Source organism: Canis aureus, chromosome 11, assembly GCF_053574225.1.
Source record: "Canis aureus isolate CA01 chromosome 11, VMU_Caureus_v.1.0, whole genome shotgun sequence".
NCBI lineage: Eukaryota > Metazoa > Chordata > Mammalia > Carnivora > Canidae > Canis > Canis aureus.
The window spans coordinates 32944219-32967702 of NC_135621.1; the positions used below are offsets into that span (position 1 = coordinate 32944219).

Below are 23484 nucleotides of genomic sequence, written 5' to 3' on the forward strand. Positions count from 1 at the left end.
AAAGCTTACAGACTATAAATACAACAAACAACTCCCTAGGAAGAGAGCAGGATATGCTACTATCATCCCTATTATACAGATGAGAAAATTCAGGTTCAGAAAGACCGAGAAACCAGGAATACCCAACTCCAGAGCCCTCATATCTAATTGCCATGAAAAACTGCTCCTTGGTGAATGAAGGTTTGGTTGGAGACAGGCTCAGTCATGACAATACAGGAACCCAGAGGAGTGAAGAGCACACCTGGGCCCAGGGGCAGTGGGAAGGGAGGAGAGAGAGACACTCTCATCATTTCAAAGTAGAATGTCTCCGACTGGGGACTGAGAGAAGAAGGAAAAGCTTGGGTCCTCATTCCCCAGACTTCATGCGCTGTGGTAGTAATACCTGACCTGTAGACTCGGGGCAGGGTGGGGCGGGTGCAGGAAAGGTAGCTAAAATGGTAAGCAGAATGCTCAGAAGGCATTGCCTGACACCCAGGAAGCACTCAGGAAAAGCTAGATGATATTTTCTACTGTTCCCATTAATGGGGCATCCCAGTGCCTCCTGAAAGCCAACATCTTCAAGAAGAAATGTGTACCATTCTTTGATAAAACCAGCCCTTCTTCCGGTCTTTCTCTTGTCTATCAAAGGTCGGCAACTTGGCATCAATCGCATTGAGACATCACTTTCCTTCACACCCTGTGCTTCCATCCCCAGGTTACTACCCTGGTCCTGTTTTCTGAGTAACTTCTCTGTGGACCACCCAGCATCAGATGAACCCTAAAATCACTTGCAGCACTTCATAGAAACTCCCCTTGGGGTCTGTCAGCTGAGGAACTGGCAGTTTGGGGAAGGTGAATTTTCGCTTGAGAGCATCACCCACTCCCTACTCTGCAAAGAAACCCTGAAAACCTGGGATTGCTTACGCTCCTTTATGTAAGTGCATTACGTAGGATTTTTGAGCACGATTGCATTTTTGCTAATTAAATCTTAGAACATCCTTTTTTTTTTTTTTTTTAAAGATTTTTATTTATTTATTCATGAGAATACACAGAGAGGAGAGAGAGAGAGAGGCAGCGACACAGGCAGAGGGAGAAGCAGGCTCCATGCAGGGAGCCCGACGTGGGACTCGATCCCGGGTCTCCAGGATCATGTCCCGGGCTGTAGGCGGCGCTAAACCGCTGAGCCACCAGGGCTGCCCGAACATCCTGCTTAGAATTATTAACAACCATTGCAAGGATAATTGTCCATTAAAAGAAACCTAACTTTCATTTTTATTATTGTTTTAATTACATAAACCCTTTGGTGTGTTCATCTTGAAGAAGAACATACTAGGTTATTGCTCTGCCAGGTGTTGTCATCTTATAGGATGCTCTGGGGTTAAACCCTCCAGGTTTCTGCAGTGTGCCTCTCAGGATGGTCTTCTTTCTGTTGACCCCATGGCTTAATGTTCCTGATTGGACTGGAGTTTATTACAGGGTAGAAATGGGATTTGGTACCAGTAAGAGTTGCACCAAGACACTGTCCCAAAGGTTGCATGGGTGACCACATCCATCCACTTTGGTGAAAGCGGTTTTGTTTTGTTTTGTTTTGTTTTAGTAGGGTTTTCCTCCTAAAATCAAAGGTATACGGTCCAATTTGGAGATCTACCGGAGGAGGCTTAAATTTCCAACATCTTAGTTTGTGATTTTGTTAATAATCTAGGTAGGAAGGGCACTGGGGTGCTGCAGTTGGTTAAGCGACCAATTCTTGGTTTTGGCTCAGGTTGTGACCTCAGGGTCTTGAGATCAGGCCCCGCATAGGGCTTCAAACTCAGTGGGGAGTCGGCTTAAGACTCTCTTTCTCCCCTTTTCCTTCTATCCCACCTGGGTGGTGCGTGCTCTCTCTTTCTCTAAAATAAATAGGTAAATCTTTAAAAAAAAAAAAAAGCTAGGGCAGCTGTGTGGCTCAGTCGGTTGAGCATCTACCTCTTGATTTAGGCTCAGGTCATGGTCTTGTTAATAAGATTGAGTTCCCAGTCCAGCTCCATGCTCAGTGCTGAGTTTGGTTGCCCTCTCCATCTGCCCCTCCTCTCTCGGTGTGTGTATGTGTCTCTCGCTCTCAAATAAATAGAAATCTTTTTTAAAAATAATCTATATAAGGATCCTAGGGAAAGATGATGAGAGACTTATTTTCCTCTGACAAAACCATCTTCACTCCTGACTTCCCCTTTACTATCAAAGATAGCATCATTTCCTGCTTTTATCAAGTCCAACATCTTGAATCATCTACACATCCACAGTGCTGACAGACTATCACCAGGAGAAGAGGAATGGCCTTTGCAGAGGCCAGCTTGGTGTCCACCCTCAGGCTGGATGCTTTGTCATTCTCCCAGCAGTATTGCAGAATGAGTGTTCCAAGCCCCCATTTTGCAGATGAGAAAACAAAGCCTCACAGAGGTAAAATGATGGAACTGGTGGTGTTAAAGCCCGGGCTTTGGGGCGGAACAAGCCATGCTTCTTCCATTGCACTGTCTGGACCCTGGACTTCAGTAGTTATGGATGTTTCTGCTGCTGGTTGCAGGAAACGTCAAAGGTAGGATTTAAACCCAGGCCTGGCCAACTCTGCAGTCATGCACGTTCATCAAACATTTTTTGAGTAATGACTGTGTTGTTACCACAGCAAAAATGACATCGTCCCTGCTTCAGGGAGTTCCAGCCCAGAGCTGACGAGAGACATGGAAAATTAGACACAGCATGAGAGCGTGCTGTGCTAGAGGAAGGGAAGCAGCTTGCTCCAGGAGCCCGTGCCCAGCCTGAGGCCCTGGGGAGGTGACGACTGGGGGGGTGCTTTCTAAGCCGAGACTTGAAAGAAGAGCAGGATTAGACTAAGGCAGGGGTGGGGGGCGTATTATATTGTACTTCTGAGAGAGCCATTTATAATAAATGTATCTGCTTCTTACCACACGTTCTTTACCCGCCCCCCTAGATTCCTCAGTTTTCTTTCTGGGGTTTTCTCTCTGAATACAAACTCATTCAAATGCTTCCTTTACCTCTAATTGAACACTCTGACTTAATTGATTATGTATTAAGTCGGGGACTTGGGGCGACATTCCAGCCTGGGCTCATGTTGAGATTAATTTATTCCTGTCGTCCTACTGTTCTGTGATGCATCTGAGTGCCTCACATGTGTGTTAAAAATAAAGCCTAGAGTCAGGGCAATCTAATTAGATGGCTCAACCTAACGCTCTGGTGTTCAGTCTTCACCAAGCTCTCCTGCTTTGATGGTAACCAAAATAGATGAATAAGTTAATCAAAGGTCTGATTAAATAGCACAGCTCTGCAGTGTGGACCCGTGATTGCCAAGCTTCAGTTCAGGCCAATTCTCAGGGGAGAGAAGATGCAGAGCTGAGTTCCAAAGGCTGGAGCTTTCATGAGGGAAGTTTTTTTTTAAAGCCCACTGGAGGCTCTTAGGCGAGGAGCCCCCGGCCCTCAGATCTAAGCTGATGGCTAGTTAGGATGCTAACTCCAAAGGGAGGCAGACCTTCCCTCGGCAGGTTCTAAATGGAGCTTTGCATGCCTCACTGAGGGATTGTAGACAAATCACTTATTTTCCTGTATCACTTGTCCATCTACCCGCCTGTCCATCCTTCCATTTGCACACCAACCCAGTCTACCTGTCCATGCTTCCATTTTTGCCCACCCACCACCTTCTCATAATAGCATTTTGCACCTGTTCAGTAGAAGGCATTGAGCTGTGGTCTTGCCATCACTCGTTTAGTTGAGTGACTGTGCTGGTTGTGTTCGGTTTGCCCTTCCCAGTGCTCTCTGGGCCTTCTCTGCCCTACTCTGTGCCCCATGAGGCCACTTCACAGGGCCATGGCTCTGAGATCACTTTCCATCTGCTTCCATTTGGGTTTGCACAGGGGGCGCCCTAGAGGGAGATGGGTGGGTTAGGAGGGGAGAGAGGCTAAGCGAGATGCCTCTCCATACTCCATCCTGTGAGATTGCTACAAGTTGGCCTTGACCCTCTACCAAAGTTCACCGTTCCTGCCTGGTGGCTCATTCGTATGGCCACTGTCTCCAGATTCCAGCAGCAGCTGGCAGCAGCCCTTCTGGCCTTGGGTGAGAATAGCCCCTTACTCTCCGTCTTCACAGGTGCCACATGTTTCCTTGCTGCTGGCCCTAAATTATGCATACACTTCAGTAAATCGTTCTTCTGTCACCCCATTTCCCTCAGATTACCCAGTCTGAGTGTGCCGCTTCCACCCACACCCTGACTGATACAGTGCTGCAAGCAGTAGAATCAACTGCCTTTTGTAAATGACAGACTCTCAGAGAGGCCGAACCCACTTGTTCAAGGTGATGTGCCAATTAAGTGACACGAGAATCTGACTCCATGTGGTGCCTGACTCCAGAATCTGAAGTTTAAAGCTGTGTTGTACCCCAGAGCCCTGCCCCCCTTCAGTATAATGCGGTCAGAGAGGCATGGCCATCTAAATGCTTGACAAGCTCAGGGGGAATCAGGAGGAAGGCTGGGAGCCTCTGTGTGCTGAGGGTCCTTTGTGCACCAAACCTTCGAATCCTTCCATCTCCTTTGAGTTTTACATGAGCCATGTGATATAAGTATCATCTCCATTTTACAGGGAAAGGAACTGAGGCTTAGAGAGACCATTGCCTTGTATGGGGCTGGGGTTCAGATTTTGGCTTTGGTTCTGCTTTCCCTTTTCCATGCTGCCCGGGAACATGGTGTCGGGGATTCTTTTCCCAAAACTGACATGTGGTGACCAGTTATATCCATCAGTTTATGTTTTTTCTTTTTTTTTTTTCCTGGTTAAAATTGCACATGTATTGAAAGGACCATTGTAAAACTGAGGATAAGGAGTAGCTGACATTTTATTTTCAAATAAGCTGAAGATAAATGCAGAACACAAAGTGGGTTTGAGGGATGGGGTGGATCGTTTTAGTTACCACAAGGGTCCTTTGTCATAACTTTCCCCAAGGCAGCTTCTGTGTTCCTGTTTTCCCACCATCACCAATGTTGGTATGTTTAAAAAGAAGGCTAAGTATTCTTAGTTTTTTCTTTATAATGACAATAGTTGCTCATTGAAAAGTTGAAAAGTGTGCTGAAATATCTGTGTGGTGTGGGGTGTGTACACATATATATCTATTCAGAGAGGGACCCATCATTCCAGAATGACCATTATTAGTAATTTGATACATGCTTCTGGTCTTCTTTCTGCATAAATTTGGGTAGATATGCTTTCGTGTTATTTGATTATACATAATGATTATTAAGCAAAAGTAATTTTAAAACTTGCCTTTTTTCTTTTAGCATCACATGAAAGGTTTTGTTTTTTTTTTTTTAGTACATCTTAATCTACATGGCTCATAGCCATTAAGTAGTATGTTATCGGATTTTTAAAAAGCACGTTTTAATTAACTGTCCAGTTTTGGGGCATTTGGATTATTTCTATTTCTTTTTATACCATGGTGATGCACATCTTTAGGAATAAAACTGGTTTCTCATTTTGGAATGTGATTTTTTTTTTTTTTAGAACAGTGACCTCAGAATGGAATTATAAGGACAAAAGGGGTGAATGTTTTTTGGACTCTCAATAGGGTGACCACATTTTCCACTGAAGAGTTCCATTATCAGTGGTAACTTTTTGGGAATAAGTGTGGTTTGGCTTTCGTGGAGGCTTCCCATGGTAGCTAGGTTGGGTCCCTATCCATCATTACTTTCATATATGTCCTGTACCTTTGAGAGCTTTCAGCATGCTTGTATTCTATATGATTTTCAACCTTGTCTTGCTTACCAGGTGATACTGAGATGTGTGGCTCTCTGACAGATCTACCCATGTGTGGGACCTTGGTAGTCCTGTTACATCGTATGAGGATTTCAGTGGTGGCTTTCTGTTGGCTGTTCATTACCGTCTGTGGCTGTGTCTTTTGCTCCCTAGTGAAGAGTGTTGCATAGCTCAGGACCAGGTCTGTCTGGTGTGCTTGAGAACCAGGAGAATGGAGCAATGCTAATTGGCCCAATTGCAGCTCAAAAAAAAAAAAAAAAAAAATAGATAAGCATAAGCTTTAACAACACCACTAAGATAGCAATCTTTAATGACAAACAGAATGTGATTTCAAGAAATAGATCTACCTAGGAATAGTTAGGTACTGTTTTCATTGCAAAAAAAAAATCATGATCCAATTTTTATACTTTTATTTTTATAACATATTTTTAATTTCTCTGACAAGCGTATATCATTTCTATAATAAAAATTTTATTTAAAAAAATCTGAGCCTAGCATTTGCAAATAATAGTTATTTCATAAATATTGCTTTTGCTCCCTCTTGATTCAGATGCATTTTCTTCCAATAAACTTCACATGCCAAACTATAAATTTACATAAATCTTGAAGAAAATATTTATTTACTGAGCAAATTTTTATTGAATACTTTTTATGTACCAGACACTATTTATAATGTTTAATAATGCTTATGCAAAAAGTGAATGTAATGATTCTTTATTTTTTCCCCCTTTTTTCTACTCCTTCTCTTCCATGCCTGGTGTAGTCTGAAGTATCTTGGATCCCCAACAAACACTACTCTGGCATTTATGGTCTGATGAAGCTTGTCCTGACCAAGACTCTTCCTGCCAACCTGGAGAGGGTCATTGTCCTTGACACGGATATCACCTTTGCGACCGACATTGCAGAGCTGTGGGCCGTGTTTCACAAGTTCAAAGGTAATCATAGTCCATTTCTCCTGGTATCTTTGAAGGTGTCATCAGGCCAAGAAGAGTAATTGTATTTTTTGTTAAATGTGAGGCCCACGCTTAATGAGTTCATGCTAATGAAATGGACAGGAGGTAGAAATGTAGTTAAGTATCAACCCTACTGGTATTTGAAACACATTCGTATCAAACTGGAATTTGTCTGCGTTTCTTTAGTAAATGAAGAGGTAGTCTGTGTTCACAGGAAGAACCCAATTTAGGATGGTTTATAAGAGATGAATGTCAAATATGTATATTTTGTGTGCAGATAATTGAGTGTTGACTTACCTGCATTTATCAGTTTTGTTTTGTTTTTTAATCAAATGATGCTTTGATTGTTGAGAAGGCCTTTGAAGGCGTGGAGATGGGTATTGATTATGGTGTTGGGAGATGTACTTAGGGCCTTTTTGTTGTTGTTGTTGTTGTTCTTAGGGCTTTTGCTTTCATTAATATTTTGGCTTATAATTTTTTTAAGGAGGTATATAAGTTTCACTTCATAAGACATTCCTTCTTGTCTGGTTAGTTTCTTCTTAGCCATTATTGTAGCTCTTGTCACTGCCTCAGGGTGTATAAGATGATGTGGTGAGCAATTGTGAGCCTGGTAGGTGTACTTGACTCTGGCACGGATACATGGGAGAAGTAACAAGTTAGCACAAATCTTGGGCTTTTATTTTAATCCCCCCTCCAGATGTCTTCCTTAAAATTGCGTCCTTACAAATTCTTCTCTATATTAAACAAATGCAGTGAGAGATAAATTTGGGAGTAAGATTTTTTTTTTTATTTCTTAGTTTTCTCTTTAAAAATCTCATTCTGGCTCTGTTTAAAATCTCTCCTGCTGCTTCTCTGTAGCTCCTTATCCTATGAAGGTGAAATGCTACTCAGTTATTTAAAATCACCACATTTTCATAAATTACAAGATATTCCAGTTGGTTTCTGTTTCCATTCATGGATAGAAGAGTAAATTCCTTACCTACTCAAGTCTCTGCCTGTTTCTTTGGCCAGGGTGGAACAGTGGGAGGCTGGAGGGGGAATCTCTTAGCTCCAGGTTAATTGAAAAAAGTCCTCAGCCTATCATGGGGGAGATACCCTGACCCTCGGACTCTTTCCCTTGTCAGGATCAAAATTTAAACTTTCCTTACCCATGTCAATAATGACACTAAGAAAGACATCATTTAGCAAAACTTTTGAGACTGAGTTGGTGTCTCAGCTCTGTGTCTTCATAGAGCGTTGGGGTCTGTCCTTTCAATTCACAAAGAAACTGCAGCTGAAGGCATGCAGAGTTAGAGTTCTTTCCAGAGTTCAGACCAGAATGCACATATCTGTCAACTTCCGTGTACATCTCTTGTCAAGTTCCCCTATTATTTCTGCTTGTTTTCTGACTACATTTAATGAACTCCTTGGGAATAGGTTTTTGGTTTTTTTTTTCTTTTTTTCTTTTTTTTTTAATGAAGGAGGAGGGGCAGAGAGAGCTGGAGAATCCCAGGCAGACTCCCTGCCCAGCACAGAGCCTGATGTGGGCCTCAATCTCATGACCCTGAGATCATGACCTGAGCTGAAGTCAGGAGTCAGATGCTCAACTAACTTGAGCCATCCAGGCAACCTTGGGGAACAGTTTTTTAAAAAATAATTCTGTGATACTCCCATTTTCATGCTTATGTATTCGGTGATGTGTTTATTCAGCAGACATTTATTGCATCTCTACTGGGTGTCACTGATATGCTGGACTCTGGAAATAAAGAGATGAGCAAGAATGAAAGCTACCACTTCTCCTGGAGGGGATCGGAGAAGGCAGCTGGTAGGGCATCACAGAGGAGGTGGTCATCATGCTCTGACTTGCTTGAGAGAAGTGGTTGTGGGCAGTTAATGCCCACATTCCCCTTTAGGAATAAAGGACTTTTACTGCAGCTGCTGGGAGTGCCACTTGCAGATGGCAATCAACTATTAGTCCCTTGGAGTAGGCCACAGGTGAAGTCACATGCCCGGGGCCATACCCCCCAACCTGGGGAATGTGGAATCTTGCAGGGTCTGCTGTAACACTCCCTGGAGAACCCCCCTCACAGCTGGATTTCTCCCCCTGCCCAGTCCTCTTACCTTCCCTTTCCAGATACCCTTCCTAAGATAGCTCCCTAAATTAACCTCCTGCATGCTGACTCCCATATCAGAGTCTGTTTGCCCAGAAACTCAACCTGCAATTTGCATTTAAAGCTACAAGTCTCCCTGGAGAAAGTCTAACTTAGCAAAATCACTGAAACAGGTGGTCACTAATTGTTGCATTGTAGCTAGGAGATCCCATTTATTCTGTGCCAGCCAGGACCTGCCATAGTGCTGGTAGGGTTCTGAAGCCAGTAACAACATCAGTATAATCGTGGTGTTAAATTCCCCAATATCATCTGTGGAAAGGGAGCCGCCCAAGGATTGGGATCCTGGGGCAGAGCAGAGTATATGGGCCAAGGTCAGGACAGAGATGGGGCACTTGAATGGAAGCAACTGAGTTAATGAGCTGCATTTTATGTTTATTCTTTTATTGGTTTATTTCTAGCACTTGTTAGGTCCCTGCTGTGCAGAAGAATATATTAGATGCTGCTGTTACCTAAAACTGTCGAGAACACAGCACCTGCCTTCAAGGCGCTCACAAACAAGGCAGGCTGCCTTATATTTTTATCTATCACCAGCAAAGGAGTATAAAAACATCTGAGGTTTTCCCATGCCCACTCTAACTTTTCTGGGAAAATACGGAGATGAAAGGAAAATAAGTAAGCTCTCCTCTTCTCCATATGGTACTCTTTTGGAGGAGGTTGTTTTTTTTGTGTTTTTGTTTTTTGGGTTTTGTTTTTTTTTTTGTAATTATTTTTTTCTAAACTGGAAAAAATAGAAGCCAGGTCATGGAACAGGAAGAAAGCCCCTTGGCGCAGATAGAAAGTTCTGATCCAAAAGGGAGAGTTCTCCTCTCTTAAAGGCAATTACAGTTGGCATCCTTCACCGTAAACATTTTGAGTGACACTAATGCAGTTTGGCCTTGTTCATTTTTCTCTGTTTTACAACAGCGAGTTATCTGGGGCTTTTGTGTTCAGATCACATATGCTTGACTCCTTAATGGCGCTGTGAGATTTCCCTCATCTAAATCCATTATGTGGAGACTCTAGTAAGAAGCCTTTTAGTAAAGGCTTAGACTCATCCTCCACCTCTGCCACGGGCAGCTTTGTGTGCCTCTTGGGGATGTCCACATGCCCTCTGAGCCTTGACTTCACCTAAATGGCAGGTTCCTCCCTCCCTGCAGCAGCAGTCTGCACCCTTAACACCAGCTGCGACTGCTGGAGGATTTTCAGAGCCACTGCTTCTCAGCAAAAAGAATTGGATGTGCCATGGATGGCTAGAATGAGGAGCCACCCAGTCAGTCACATAACTGAGCTTTTAATAGTTGCCAAATTGTTTCCCAACTATTGGGAATGTTGCAAGAATAAGAGAAACCTAGCCCCTCCCCTGGCAAGTGTATATTTAAGTGGAGAGAAGACTGACAATAAACAAGTAAAATACATAATATATTGGATGGTGACTAGAGCTTGCTCCAGAGGAAATTGCTGAGAGCAGATGAGGATTGCCTCTGTCTTTGTGCACACGCATTGTTTTAATATTCAAATACGGTCTTAATGGAAGCTCTTACAAAAAAGGTGACATTTGGGATGCCTCGATGGCTCAGTCAGTTGAGCATCTGACTCTTGATTTTGACTCAGGATCATGAAATCAAGCCCTGCATCAGGCTCTGTGCTCAGCATGGAGTTTACTTAAGAATCTCTCCCTCTGTCCCCCACCCTCAATCATACTTATGTGCTCTCTCTCTCAAAGGAAAAAATAGTGACATTTAAGCAGAAACCTGAAGAAGTTGAGAGAATAGCATGCCAGGTGCCTGGAGGAAAGTGAAACAGTGTCCTAGGCATAAGGAACAGCAAAAGTGAAGTTTTGGGAGCCATGTGGCCTGACCTGTTTGAGCAATAGGATGGTATGAGCCCGGGACAGCCAGGGGCTGGTGGGTCAGATCCGTCTGACCCCAGGGAGGCCTCCTTTGTCAGGCAGAGGGAGGATTGTGCCTTTTCCTTCAGTGCGAAGGGACAGCCATTGTGCAGCTTTGAGCAGGAGTGATGTGACCTGTTTGATGTTTTTAATGAGTCATCCTGACTACTATTTGAGAACAAGTGGAAGGAAGCAGGGGGAACACTTCAGAGATGGGGCAGCCACGGGCCAAGTGGAGCAGTGCAAGTGAAGACGTCGTCATAGTAGGGATACGTTTTGGAGGTGGAGGCGTCAGGATGTTTTGCTGGTTGGATGTGCGGGTGAGAGAGCAGAGGGCAGGATGCCTGAGCTGTCTCGGCAGACCGCGCCACAACGGCATAAAGAGGATTTGCATTTGGGACCCTTTAAATCTGAAATGTCTAATTGGACATCCACATGGAGACGGTGAGGAGGAGGCAGATAAATGAGTATTTGGAAAGCAAAGGGAAAGTACTATTTCCTAAGTACGTCTTCTGTTTCAGGCACTGAGCTAGAAGCTTTATACATTTGAAAAACAGAATAAACTGGACCCAGGAGAGGCTAAATAACTTTTCCTGCTCAAAGAGCTATTCGCAGCAGAGCTGAGCCCTGGACCATCTGGCTGTGGAGTCTGCGCTCTGCCTCCCGCCTCTCCGGCTCCCTGATGGCGTGGGGCTGGGGGGGTATGGACCTGGGAGGGTGGCGCACCTTAGTTGGGCTGTGGCCACTGATCGCAAGTCGTCCACCACCCGAGTGCCATAGGTTTACTGCACAAAAATTTGGAAATGATATCTGATTTTTGCAGTATGAAGGGGCTTTTATGAAAGCATATATAATAAATATACCCCCATAACTTGAAGCTTTTAGAAGAACGCCATGTTCAACATACTATTTTTATTCTGGAGAAGAAATGCCTTCCCTTTGGGAAGAGTATATTGCCATAATGTAAAGCTCTGGCCTCAAAACAGGTCTGGTAGGAGTGTCAGGCACAGGTGGGCATTACCCTGCTCAACCCCATGGTGCCACAGTATGGGCACATATGTCACACCTGTGGGTATTTTTTTAGGAACTAATAGACTCACTGTGGACTAATTACAGCTAACATTTTTGAGCACTTACTCTGTGCCAGCCACTCTGTTAAGCACTTTATGGTGAAACTCATTTAATCCTTACAAGACTCCCATGAAGTAATCATTGTTAATGTTTCCATTTTAAAGATCTGGGAGCTCAAGCTTAGGGAGGCAAAATAGCATGCCCAGCACCTCAGCTCTTAAATTGTATGGCTGAGATTTGAACTCTGATGACCCGACTCTGAATCCAATACCCGTAACCGTGTACCTACACTCCTAGAAGAGCAGATGGTGGAGCTCAGAGTCTCTGTGGAGAGACCTCTAAGTTAAATAGTTGAGAGCAGTCTAGGTGACCGCATGAAGCTGGGTGTAGAGGGCAGGCCCAAGGCGATGCAGACTTTCAGAGAAGAGCAGTGTGGAGGCAAAATCAGGGCCTTAGAGAAGTGTGGTTTCCCCAGGCTCTGAGAAATAAAATTTTGGTTTCCAGACTTCTGGCCCATCTGCTGACATCCCAGAACATCATCTCTAAGGTAGCTGTGAGCCCCAGGATCTCTGTTCATGTACTCCTCATGGTCATTGGAAGGGCAGCAGAATTGGGGTCACTCTGTGACCATGGGCGGGTTACCTGACTTCCCTGGGCCTCAGTGGACCAGGACCAGTGCATGGGTCTTTGTTGAGGAGTACATAAGATGATGTGCATTGTTCTCTAAGGACTTTGACCAGAGGGTATGGGGTAACTGTAGGTGTTGTTCAGCTGTGTCTGCTGCATTACCTTGCAGCTTTGTCCACAAAGCCATCGGGGCTGGGGTGGCTCTGAGTGGGAAATAACACAGAAAAGCTGAATATGAAAAACCTTGAAAGTATTACTATTGAGAAGACATTTGTAGAACTTTTGTGATTATAATCACTTGCCTTGAAGGAGTTTTTAGTCACTTTTAACATTTCTCTGGGTCATGTCTCTATTTCTCTTTTTTTTATTTTTATTTTTTAATAATAAATTTATTTTTTATTGGTGTTCAATTTGCCAACATACAGAATAACACCCAGTGCTCATCCCGTCAATTTCTCTTCTTGTCAAGGCTGCTCTTCTTCTTCCCTTCTCCTCTGCCATCCTCCCTCCTTCCCCTCCTCCTCCTCTCTCCACACTTCTCTCCCCTTCTTCCTCATCCCCCCTTTCCCCCTCCCTCCTCTCCATCCTTCCCCCTCTTTTCCCTCCCCCTTCCTCCCTTCCATCTTCCTTCCCTCCCTCTGTCAGCAGAAGACGAAAAGTTTCCAGTCCCCGCTCATCTCTTACCAGAGGGATAATCTCGGGATGCTCACTGACCATCTCTACCACCAGCCCTTAACTGTAGAAAGAAAACAGGGGCAACATCCACAAGGGTGTGGGTTTGGGGAGGTGATCCTGGTGCCAGTACACCCTTGTCCTTCCTTGTTACTTTTTCCTTTTTATTTTTTTCCTTTTCCTTCCTCCTCTTTCCTGTGTTCACGTTAGCTTATCCTATCTTATCCCATTTGCTCCTTTCCCTTTGACTTTCGATCCTTCTCCTTCCCCCGCTTCACGGACCTCCAAGTGAAGCTCCACACCCCCCTCCCGCTTTAGCTGACTTACAGAGGATCAAAGCTGGCCTCTCAGGACCACCACCCCTCATGGTCTTGTGGCTGTGGCCCGTAGGGTCCAGAATAAAGCCGGTCCTCCTTGGCCAGGCCTGCTCTGGAGAAAGTCCCCCTCACCTCACATCTGCTTTCACCTTCCTGCAGAGGCTGTTTTGCCTCCTGGGAAGAAAAGCAGAGATTTTAAAAGATACAAAGTTGTAGATCAAGTGCTTTATAGTGACAGCGTCTGTGTAGGTGATGCTGTTAGTGCAGATGGCCCTGGGATTCTACTGGAACCCAGTGAGGTGGGGTGGGGGTATGTTGTGTTTTGTGTTAGGGCTCCACTCAGGGGCTGGGGCATGCATGTCTTTTCATCTCTGTGGTGGTTTCACATGTTCTGCACTCCTATTCAGCACGTTCCTTCCTCATCATCGGTACTTTTCTAATTCCTAGCTGATTTTCCACTTGGGAAATCTGACGGCCTTTTACATCATGTCCTCCTCGTACACTTTGGGTCTGTTGTCCGTGCTGCCTTCCGCTCACAGTCCAGGAACTAGCTCTTTGTTTCTCTCCTTAGATGTTCATGGACAAGATAGATGTTCTTGTCCATTAGACAAGCCGAGATGCTCACCACTGGGAGAACACCAAAACAGAATTCTGTTCCTGGCAAAACTGGCAAAGGTGTTTTAATGATTTTTTTTTTCCCCATTAACTTTGAAAGGGATCTGCTTTCTTTCACTATATTAGAAAAATCCTTTCACCTCTCTGAGCCTCTTTTTTGTTGTTCCATGAACGTGGGGGAATGACACAGCCATCACCGCCCTGCATAGGTTTTATTTTGGTAGTTAAGTGGGGAAATGAGTCTGCCTTGCACACCACTTACTCGGTGATAATTCCCCTTACCATCTGCATCTTTGTTTTCTTCTTGTTCCTCAATCAGCAGCTCCTGAGAGTGAGGGGAACAGAAGTCCCTGCCTCCCTGCCCCTCCCCCGTCATCGCTGTGCTTTCCACATGCATTCATTTCATTGATTCTATGTTTGGAGTCCCTAGACCTGCCACAGGCCTGGGTGATCAAATCATAAATAAGGCAGACCCAGGCCTGCTGTCTCGGTTGCTAATTTCTATTAAGTGGTTTTTACATGTCAGGCACTGGGCTCTTACTGAGTCCTCATAAAAGTCTGTAAGTATCTTGCCGAGATACAGCAACTTTTCTACAGAGCCTGGACTGAAGCCACGCTGGCCCCCAAGCCCACGCTGTTGACCACTAGATTCTAGGTCCAGCTGAACACACGGTTACATAAAAGCGTGGAAAGTACCTTGAAAGGGAAAATTCAGGGTGAGGTAGCATCATGTTTCAGGGAAACCAGACCTGGTCAGGAAGTTTCTGGAGGAAAGAGGCATGGTGACAGTAGCCTCCATGTATTCCCCCAGGGAGGCCACATGCAGAGGCCTGAGGTCCCCGAGAGGATGGTGCAGACAAGCATTGAAAGACACACTAAATCTCCTCAAACAGACTGGGTGGGCTCCTGCCTCTGGTCCTTTGCTCAGATGGCCCTCTGCGAGGACTGCTTGTTTCCCGATGCTGTGTCTTGCTGCTCCCTGCGAGTCTTGGCTCAGATCTTGGCTTCTCAGCGAGCTTCCCCCTGATAGTTCCCTTCCATCCTGCAACCTGAGATCCAGCCTCTTGCTCCCACCTTGCTCTTTTCATGGTCTTTACAACACCCATCACCTTCTAGTCTGGTTTGCGAGGATTTATCCAGACTTCTGCTCCACCCTACCCACTAAGCTGCAAAGACCCAGGTACCTGGACGTGCCTGGCTTTACCTGGTCATCGTGAGTCTTTCCTGCTGATGTGTAAATAGTGCCTTTGTCTGTCTTGTTCCTGGAAACGTTTCCAACATCCAGAACAGTGCCTGTAACATAACAGGTGCTCAGTAAATATTTGTCACATAAAGAAGCAAACCATAAAGTATATGATTCTAGGTGATTTGTGGGTGGGTAGCAGAAATAAGAAAAGTATGAAGGGTAGTCCTGGGTTGTCTCCACAGGTAGTTAAAAGATGGCTTAGAGGGGCGCCTGGGTGGCTCATTCAGTTAAGCAGCTAACTCTTGATTTCAGCTCAGGATCATAAGATCAAGCCCCACATCAGCTGAGTATGGAGCCTACTTGGGATTCTCTCTCTCCCTCTCTAAACCACCCCCTACCACTGCCACTAACTTGTTTGTATGCACCGTCTCTCAAAAAATAAAAAAATAAAAAAATGGCTTAAGAGTTTTAGGTAGAAAAAGTATGCTCAGATTCTCAGATTTGAAAATAACCCTTTGGCTGCAGTGTTCAAAAGCTGAGGCAGGAAACAATACCTTGGAAGTAAGTTGTGTCAATATGTGTGGGTTGGCTACTGCTCCAGTCCAAGCAAAACATTGCTGTAGCCTGTAGTAGGATAGTGCCCTTGGGACAAGCCAAGGACATGGATTCAGGATGACCTGGGGAAGTTGAGTGGATAGCACTGGGTGATCAATGTTGATTGTGCGAAAATGGCTGAGCATGTCTGGATCTTACAGCAAAGGACTGGGCTGGAGGTATCTTAAAGTGTTTTCTTTTTAAAATAGTATTCTCACCAGGTTATTACAGTTTCCTTTTCTGAACTTCCCGATATGTCCTAGTGTAAGGTTTGGAGGTGCTAATCCCGTGGTCCTGATCCTGAAGGGGGAGTGGCGGGATTTGCTGTCCCTCATAGAAGGCTAGTGAGCTCTCTGCAAGCACTGAAGCAGGACGAGGTGCGGTTGGATGGCAAGCCCTGGACAGTGAGGAAGAGCAGCAGAAGGAGCACAGAGCAGAATTGATCCAAGGAAGATCCCGGAGCTCCCTGATGGTGCAACACACACCCAGCCGCTGAGGTCACCTGCTGCCTCATGTGGCTGTGCATTCTCGGGCTGGCTGTGCCAGGGTTGGCTGGAGCAGAATAGCCACACTGCTGCCTCCTCAGGAACCCCCCAACTAGGCAGACGGGACCTCTGTCGATCATGTGGCTTTCGTAAATGCACAGGGATCCAGGCTCTTTGCAGAGTGAGCTGGAGGATGCTTGGAGGCTCCCACAGAAGAGAAGGAAAGACAGACTTCTGGAAGTGACTATGAAGTATTTCTTCCCTTTGTCCATACCCAACTCAAGTATCCACTCCCGGGGTGGAACATAGAGATCCAGGGCCTCTCCTTTGGGGAGCACCATCCTCCATCCTCCTACCGTCTTTATGGCCTTGGTACCATCTCAAATATTTCCTGCCTGTAAAATGGAGATGCCAGTGCTCCGAGGGTATCACTGTGCAGCTAATGTGACCTGGTCCACATACAAGTTGGCTCAGTACCTGACACAGAGCAGCACTGAGTGTGTAGTAGACTTACTTATGCTGCTGGGACTAGTAGTAGAGTCCTTTTGTTGTCCTTACAGGGAGCCCGCTGTTTACATACCTACGATTCAGGATCAGGGGGATCTTGGTATTAGAGGGAGCAGTGTTGGTATCAGTCCCAGCATAAGTAAGACACGCCACCTGATCCTGGGCGAGGGTCCTGGAGGAAGAGTCTGGATTTTGTCCCACCTGCAGAGCACAGGCTATGGAGCTCGAGGGTCCCAGGACCTGGGTTTGAGGCCAGCTCTCCCAACCAGGCGGCACTTCCATTGCTCAATCTCAATAGGAATAATAGTTTGGAGGCAAAATACGTAATTCACCGAGTGCTTTGCAGGTATTCGTTACATTATCTCAGTTCTTCGATGTAGGCTTTTTTCACGTTTTACTGTTTCAGAAATTGGGATGTGAGTTACAAAAGTAATTCTCCTGATGGTCTTTTTCTCCTCGAAAATATTTTGATATATCCTACAATCAGTGGCCTCCTAGAATCCAGAAAATGTGGTGTTATTTTTATCAGTATTATTTTACTAGCTTTTCCTTTTATCTTGGAGTGGTACAGGAAGGATGGAGGGTAGGGAGGGCTGTAGACTGGAGAGAGTGGGCTGAATTGGGAGGTTGATTAGAATCACTAAAAGAAGGATTTGGGGGTCATAGAAGGCCACTCTCTGATTATGTTATTGTATGACCACAGGGTCCTGGGATATTTGTGCCATTGCTATTTTTAGTAAACACCTTCCTAGTGTCTCACGAGGAATAGTTACCATCCCCTGATGGGCCCTTCCATTGTGGAGTGTGACTACATGTTTTCTGGAAATCGTTATGTTGTGGGCATGGAGGATGGGGATGTCATCGAGTCATGGAACAGAAACATTTTAGACTGAAAATTGCAGAAAGAGATAGTGAAAAGCTTAGCATTAAACCAAGAATTACAGGAAGCTGCTCTGCCTGGAAGTCTTTTCTTGATCTTTCAGATAGTCAGTAAATATTTACTGGGCATCTACTTGGTACCAGACATGTTACAAGCTGTGCTTTCTAGTGCTCAGGCCATTAGAAATTCGTGTGACTAACTCATGCTTCCTTGAAAAAAAAAAACAAAAACATAAACTTCTGGGAGCATTTTAGGGTTATCTGCCACTAATGTGAATTATTTAGGTTGCTCTTCTGTTGTTTTGCTGAAATCGGCTGCCTTAAGGCAAAGAGATTATGATTATGAATGTAGCCGTTGCGGATGTGTAGAGAGGATAGGGCTCTCCTTGGTCATTCTAGGGGAAGGGCAGGTGAGGGAACAGGATCAAATAAAAGGTACCAGGGACTTAGAGTGACAGTGAGAGACAGGTACACAATAGGTAATGAGCGGAAGCAAGAGGCAAATACCTGTGGAATGGATGTATAGAGACAAAAACAAAGCCCATCTTTAGAACTCTGTGCTCAGAATGGAAGCCAATTTTTTTTTCTTATTTGCACTGTAAGTGTCTTGACCAAAGGCAGAAGCTCTTTGAATCATCATGAAGGCTTGTTCTGGGATGGAGGCCCACTTCTGGTATCAGAATTACCTGTAGGGTCTTTTCAGATCGCACAGATTCAAGGCCCACTTATGTCCTGCACAGCGGCCTGGACATCACCAGTGATTTGAGATTCATTGCCTCAGTGCAGGGTTTCTCCAGCTTGGTGCTATTGACATTTGGAGCTGGATCATTCTTTGTTATGGGATGGGGTCTGGTCCTGTACATTGTAGGATGTTTAGCAGCGTCCCTGGTTTCTATCCACTAGTTGCCAGTAATACCACCTTCCCCAGTTTTATTTATTTATTTATTTATTTTAAATTTTTATTTATTTATGATAGTCACAGAGAGAGAGAGAGGCAAAGACACAGGCAGAGGGAGAAGCAGGCTCCATGCACCGGGAGCCCGATGTGGGATTCGATCCTAGGTCTCCAGGATCACGCCCTGGGCCAAAGACAGGTGCTAAACCGCTGCGCCACCCAGGGATCCCCACCTTCCCCAGTTTTAATAACCAAAAACATCTCCAGATATCATCAAATGCCCCCTGAGGGGCAAAATCTTTCTCTTTGAGAACCCCTTCTTGGCACACCATTACTGATAAAAATGTGCAGGATCAGTCAGGTAGGTGGTGGTGGTGGTTTTTAGTGTTTGATAATGATGGCTCAAAAGAAGATATAAAGGGGCACCCGGGTGGCTCGGTGGTTGAGCATCTACCTTTGGCTCAGGTCGTGATCCCGGGATCCTGGGATTGAGTCCCACATCGGTCTCCTTGCATGGAACCTGCTTCTCCCTCTGTCTGTCGTCTCTGCCTTTCTCTCTGTGTCTCTCATGAATAAATAAATAAAATCTTAAAAAAGAAGAAGAAGAAGAAATATGAACTTTTGATAGCTTGTTTATCTGTTCACACCGTGAAGACTCCCAATCATACACCCTTTGAATGACTTTCTGAATCAGCCCTGTGTTCAAGCTCCTGTTGTTATGTGCTTCAGACTTCTTTTCCCTTCTTTATACTCAACACTGGCCTCAAAAATGCTTGAACTGTAAATTTTCTCTTTTTCTAGGGCTGCAGATAGAGTTGAACAGCCAGCAGTGAATTTCTTGTCTCAGAAAGTAAATAAATGCGTTCATTCCCCCTGTACCTGGAAGGATACATGATACGAAGGGAAAGTATGATTGAATTAACCAGACCCAAATGCATTCATATCCCTAGAAGGCCACGATTCTGTTAGGACCCACTAGAATTTATGATCTTCCCCTGAAATTACAAGAGGGACCAGCTCACTACTCATCTACATACTCATGAAGAGAGGAAACCGCCGTGTGTCATTCTGTGACTATTGCAAGGACACACATTTTTTTCCCTCCTAAATGCATATACATAGATTATTAGCAGCATCTAATATATGACAAGGACGGACGTGGCCTGTCAAGGAAGACAAATAGCTGTTCTCTTCTCCGCACGGTGCACTGGGCTTGCCCATCTGGAAGAGTGCAGTGGGCAGAGGTGTGTGTGCTGATTCCTTATTGAGATGGATGGAGGGGCCATGTAAGGGAACACTGTCAGCCAGCGTAGGACCAGGTAATATCACCAGCTTCCCTAGAAGCAAAGGAGATATATATATATATATATATATATATATATATATATATATATTTTTTTTTTTTTTTTCATTAACAGACATCTTCATTAGAAAAAGAAGTCCGGTTTCTGTTTTTTTGTTTGCCTTTTGATTGGTCTTAGGGACAAAGAGGTTATGACAATTTGGGATTTTTCTTTTTTATTGCTTGGATAGCAAAAGAGGCCCCAGGTTATATTCCATGATGGCAAAAAATCTTAGAAGATTAAAAAGAAGATTCCCCATCCAGCCAATAATCCTTTTTATTTTTGAAATGATGTGATAATGGGTTTTCAAAAACTGAGGAGGCAGCCCTTGAGGGGCTAGAGGGGAGAGGGGAGGAGGGGTTGGTTGACAGGAATGGAACTTATATTTTTTTCAGATGAACTTTAAAATTTTGGAACAGCTTTTGATTTACAGAAAAATCATGGAAATAGTACAGAGTTTCTATATACCCTGCCCCCTCTCTCCCTTATTGCTTCCATCTTGCATTAGTACGGTACATTTTGGGGGAAACATTTTGCCTTTTTGTAAAGTGTCTGATACAATCTAGACTGTGCCTGCAGCCTAGTTGCTCTGTATACCTTTGCTCCATTCATCACAATAGTCCTCTGACAGATGGATAGTCCAATCTCCATTTTATGAGAGCAGAACCAACACTTACAGAGGTTGAATAATAGACCCAAATCATCTGATTAGTATGTGGGAGGCCCACAATCACGGCCTCTTTCCTTTGTCAATAATAAGCCCACAGGTTTTTAAGCATTGCTTTTCTGTACTGAAGTGTATGGTTAGTGAGGCGGTACACCTACCTTCATGAAGAGGGCACTCTACTTGAAAATTTGAAAGGCAGGCAGCTACTACGAAGGGACTGTGGTGAGAAATAGAAGGGCATGTACCAAGCACAGTGGTGCCACCATGGAGAGAGTAATTAACTTTGGGGACCAGGAAAGATGTCACCTGCAACACAAGATAAATTGGTGTGTGAATTGGCTGGAATATCTCTATGAAAGAAAAGTGGAATAGGCCACTTCAGGCAGGAAAACAGAGTGGTTAGAGTCATGAAGACATGGAACAGCATGGCATGTTGTTGAACTGTCAGGGGCTTCCCTCTGGCTAGAATATTTATACAAAGAATTGAGCATGGGAGGTGGGTTGGGAATGTGATGGAAGATTGAAAAGTAGGCAGGAGTTAGGTCATGAAGGGGTCTGGCCTTGGCATGCCATGCTAAGGAGTTTGGGCTTTTTCAGAATACTGTGAGAATCTGTTGACAGTCTCCAAGAAGAGTGATTAAGATCAGTCCCCAGTATAAAAAGGTAATGCGCTGCAGTGGGAGAATGAGTTGGATAGTACAAAACCAAAAAACAAAATCCAATTAGGTGGCCATGTTGGTAATCCAAGTAAGAGATGATCATTGCCTAAACTAAGGTGGAAGTGGGTTGCAACAACAGAATCAATTAGAAATAGATGTCCAGATACAGTGTGGTAGATGAGAGATTTGTAGATGTCTCTTATTTCTTAGTTTAGCAGATTAGGGTAGGAATACAAGAGGAAGCATAGGTGTTGGGTAAGAAAATAAGTTCAGCTCTTCTTACCTGTGATAGGGTAGTGCTGGTGATTGATGTTTTAAGTGTAGCAAATTCTTTCTCATAATATACTACATTTGTGCTCCACCATGGTAGAAGTGCTGTTTGCTTACTCGGGATCCATAAACATCAACAGAATGTCTCTTTTTCTTTTGAAAACCTTGACTCTCCTTGTCTTAATTGATTTTCAGTGTGCATAAGGGGTGGTGTGATCCATCCTTGGCTGCATGGTAAGGGCATGCGCCAGTCCTGGCCAGCAAGACCTAGCCATCTCCCTGACTATGATTGGTTTAGGGAGCTTACGTGCCTCATGCTGAACCAATCAGAACTAATGAACACCAGGTCAAGGGTTTCTGCTGGGATGTCTGAGAAGAATTTTCCACTCCAGTTTCTAAACTATGAGGAGATGAGACTAGAACCTCCATTGGTCGCTTTACCACTGGGATCCTCGAGACCACCCTTAGATTCTGTGATTTGCAAGGATGATTTGTAGGATTCAGCCTGAGTCATACTTGTGGCTATGACTAACTTCAGAAAAAAAAAACATAAAGCAAAATCATCAAAGGAAAATGTGCATGACTTAAGTCCAGAGGTAACTGGGCTTAGGCTTGCAGAGTCCTCTCCTAGTGCAGTAATCCAGGTCATACTTCATTCCTCCAGTAATTAGTTGAAGCAACAAGTATGAAATGCTCTCCACCAGGAAAGCTCATTAGAAATTCAGCATCTAAGGTCTTTACTGGGGGCTTGTCACATGGGCACCCTCTACTAGCGCATACCAAAATTCCAGACTCCCAGAAGGAAAGCATGTGTTCATCATAAACCATAATGTTTACATAGTTTATACAGTAGACCATTCTTACCAAGCAAGAGTGGGGAACCTTCCTGGAACCCAGGTTCACACGTGCCAGCCAAAGGCAAACTTGGCAAGCAGACCTTTTTAAAGAAAGCAGTCTCAGACTGACTGGTGCCCCTTTCCTGCACAGCTTCTCTGTCTGAGAGTGAAAGCCAATCTGAGAGCCTAAATGGAGAGATTCCAGATTACATTTTATTATGTCCCTAGTTCCAGCCATGCCTGAAGCAGATTTCACTTGTCTTATTTCTTACATCAGTTTAAATTTCTGTCATTTACAGTCTTAAGAAGCATGCCGGCCAATAAAACCCATTCTACATAAAGAATTCTTTTTTAACTTCTCTCCCACAAGTCCCCATCACTATTTTCTTGTCTCAGATGGGATCTTCCTCCGTGACCATGACTGGCCTATAATAGACACTATAAGATTTTCTTTAGGATTTTAGAGAATTATTCTGTCTAGATGGAGAAGGTAGATTTGGAAGACTCTTTATCCTCGAATGTGACCTAAATTAAAGTTTGACCTAGCTGAATATCTCCTTGATCTTCCCTTTTACAAATTACTCTTCCCTGAGAAATTGGCCACAGCTCATAGTAAGTAGTGCCTCCAGCTTGGGCTCTGTCCTGGGCATTCTTCCTTGTTTGGCCTAATTAACGGTATCATCATTCAAGCGGATTAGGTGTGTGCCTTCCTGGGACATCAATTAAAAAAGAAATCAGTATCTGTCAAAGTGGAAAGGTGACATGTTGAAAGATGAATTTTCTTTCCAGTCTTGTACAGAAGCAGTAGCAAACAAAGGCAATTTGGTAGTGGCTTCGCCGACGTGCACATATGCCAAAAACAGGAATGGGACTAATGTTAAAAGATCCTGAGCTCGTTCAGTGATTTCTGCTGCAAAGATAAAGAAAGGTCCAAAAGGTCTTTAGTTTGTGAGATGGAGTTGTAAGAGGACTTGACTTGGATGCAGGTCTTTGTCTTGCCATGACTAGCCTTAGGCAAGTCACTCTCCCTTCCTGATCCAAGGGTATCTGTTTGATGAGTATTTATTGAGTGCCTGGTACAGAAGTGAATCTGTAAAATGAATGGGTTTGCCTGGATAATCTCAGT

General features: G+C 44.4%; 1 protein-coding gene across 4 annotated transcripts in view; it reads left to right on the forward strand.

Annotated features, from left to right (window-relative positions):
• Positions 1–23484, forward strand: part of LARGE1 (LARGE xylosyl- and glucuronyltransferase 1) — a 528281-nt gene that overhangs the window by 291023 nt on the left and 213774 nt on the right. For all 4 annotated transcript variants that reach the window (XM_077914722.1, XM_077914719.1, XM_077914720.1 and 1 more), the window contains one exon: positions 6529–6700. In XM_077914722.1, the coding sequence (XP_077770848.1) occupies positions 6529–6700 (172 nt within the window). The remainder of the gene's footprint in view (positions 1–6528; positions 6701–23484) is intronic.